At 34.2% G+C, this 2795-nt stretch overlaps 1 protein-coding gene across 1 annotated transcript; it reads left to right on the top strand.

Annotated features, from left to right (window-relative positions):
- Nucleotides 1-410: 410 nt before the first annotated feature.
- Nucleotides 411-2701, top strand: OPT6 (Opt6p; the record flags this gene model as incomplete). The annotated part of the gene is made up of 1 exon (XM_015614750.1): nt 411-2701. A coding segment is annotated over one exon (2291 nt), but the record flags the coding sequence as incomplete, so codon positions are not given.
- Between the last annotated feature and the right edge of the window lie 94 nt (nt 2702-2795).

Genomic DNA, 2795 nt, shown 5'->3' with positions numbered 1-2795 from the left:
TTTTTTGCATACTATGTGAATAACTTGATAACTTGTTATAATAAGCTACAAGTAAATAATACTAGTCTTTGCTCTACAGGAAACTATCACTCAACAAAAGCTAGGTTTAAAAACTTTTCTACTTAATGAAAGCATGTTATGGAAAATGAAATTTACTCTATCACAAACGAGTTGAAGAATCAACTTTTACGCATTATCAAGGCTCACGGCTAAAATTTTGCTATAAAAACTATTGCAGTTTTAAAATAAACTAGGCTAACATCGTCACCCCTTATTCTGTAACTATAAAGATCACTAAAAAGATAAGCATGAGACTTTTTGCAGCTCCAAATTAAAATTCACGCGCGGTTTTTGGATGTTATAATTTCGAAATCATCTTTCATAGCCACTTACCAATTCATTAGCATCAAATGTCGCCTGGTATACCGGAACAAGAATATATAGAGCTATCAGATATCGTCGTTGAAAACACGACAAGGTCTCATACTGCACTAAATATAGGGGATGATTGGAACCTCACCACAGATCAGATTCAATTTATACTCTTAAGACTTGGTATTATAACTGATGATAACTATAGACCTGGATCATCCTTCGACATAAGTATAACTCAATCATCGAGGTTTATGATAAATAAAATAGATAAATTGAGCATAGATGAAGCAATTACTATACTTAGAGAGGCATTGGCTGAACATAAGGATGATTTCAATTTCTTGCATGAAGATTATCAACTTATACAGAGGTTGGTCCACCTAATTCCAGAAGATTTTGAAATATCAGGCAAACAAGAGTTTAAAAAAGCGAATGAAGAAGAATTTGAAGAAAAGCCAACGCATTTTAAGAACAAGACGTATTTGAATATCGTAGACTGGAATTTACAAGTGCGACTCGAGGCAGTGTTGATAGCATTCCATTCGCCATACCCTGAAGTAAGAGCTATAACGGACCCATTTGATGATTTAGACATGCCTTCAGAAACAATAAGGGCCTATGTTATCGGGTTTTTCTGGACACTAATAGGTTCAATTATAAATAACTTTTTTGTTCATAGATTGCCATCCATAGCACTAGGGCTGCATACTATACAATTATTACTCTTACCAACTGGTAGATTGTGGGAGAAAATGATGCCTTATGATAAAATGATAAGTATTTTTGGGTTTCAATTTAACTTGAATCCTGGGCCTTGGTCATATAAGGAAATGATGCTAAGCACGATTATATATCTGTGTTCAGCTGGAACACCATATCTGATTTATAACATTTTTGTCATGAAGCTAGATAAGTTTTATGGATTGAAATGGGTTACTTGGGTATACCAGCTTTTATTAGCCCTCTCTACACAATGCTTAGGTTTTGGATTTGCGGGCATAATGAGAAAAGTCTGTATTTACCCAGTAAAATCTATATGGCCAACTATACTACCTACAATTGCTTTAAATAGAGCTTTAATGCATCAAGAAGATGAGAACACCCCCCCAATACATGGATGGAGAATATCAAGGTATTCCTTTTTTTACGTAATATTTGGTTTGAGTTTCATTTACAACTGGATTCCATCTTACTTTTTTACTGCATTATCTACTTTTAATTGGCCTACCTGGATAAATCCATATCTGGTCCATTTGAACAATGTCACTGGATTCAAATCGGGCTTAGGTCTTAATCCTTTGCCTACTTTAGACTGGAATATTCTTGACGCAGCTGGCTGTCTCACATTCCCATTTTACACATATGCAAATCAATATCTTGGATCAATCTTAGGATTCTTTGTAATCTTAATTGTTTATTATACCAACAATAAATGGACTGGATACTTACCAATAAATTCCAATGCTCTATTTAACAACAAGGGTAAAATTTATAACGTTCATAGTATTTTGAATGATAAAAATATGTTTGATGAAGAAAAATATAAAGAATATGGACCACCGTATTTTAGTGCTGCTAATTTGGTTTTGTATGGCGCTTATTTTTGTTTATATCCGTTTGCGATAATCTTCCACGTTATAACTGAATGGGAATCAATGAAAGGAAGTTTTGTAAATGTTTGGCATTCTATTGTTGATTCACTGGCCAGTAAAAGTAATATCTTTGGTAGGTATAGTAAGGATCCACATTGCGTGATGATGTCCAAATATAGAGAGGTTCCAGATTGGTGGTTCTTAGTGATTTTGGGGGTAAGTACCATATTTGCAATATTGTGTGTATCATTATATCCCACAGAAACGCCGATTTGGGGTATTTTCTTCACGATTTTTATCAACTTTATATTTTTGATTCCCATGACAGCTATTGCTTCTGTCACTGGATTTTCCTTTGGCTTAAATGTACTAGTGGAATTAATTGTCGGTTATACAATACCAAACTCCGGAATAGCGTTGATTACATTAAAAAGTTATGGTTATAATATAGATAGTCAAGCTAGTAATTATATTACTGATCAGAAATTGGCACACTATTCAAAGTTACCGCCCAGGGCAATATTCAAAGGGCAGTTAATATCTACGATAATAAGTGTTTCAGTTGCCTTAATAATCGCCAATTGGCAATTAGACAATATTCAAGATATATGTGATTCGCATCAAAAAGAAAGATTTAGTTGCCCTGGTGCTAACACATTCTTCTTTTCAAGCGTTCAATACGGTGAAATCGGCCCCGCAAAGGTTTTCAGTGGTTTATATCCTGTTTTGAAATGGTGTTTCCTATTGGGTGTTTTATTGGTCATTCCATGCTATTGGTTTAAGAATAATGGGCCTGCAAGATTAACAAGATATTTTCATCCTACGATC

Source organism: Debaryomyces fabryi (assembly GCF_001447935.2).
Source record: "Debaryomyces fabryi strain CBS 789 chromosome Unknown contig00342, whole genome shotgun sequence".
Lineage (NCBI taxonomy): Eukaryota > Fungi > Ascomycota > Pichiomycetes > Serinales > Debaryomycetaceae > Debaryomyces > Debaryomyces fabryi.
This window is presented reverse-complemented; position numbering and strand designations above follow the sequence as displayed.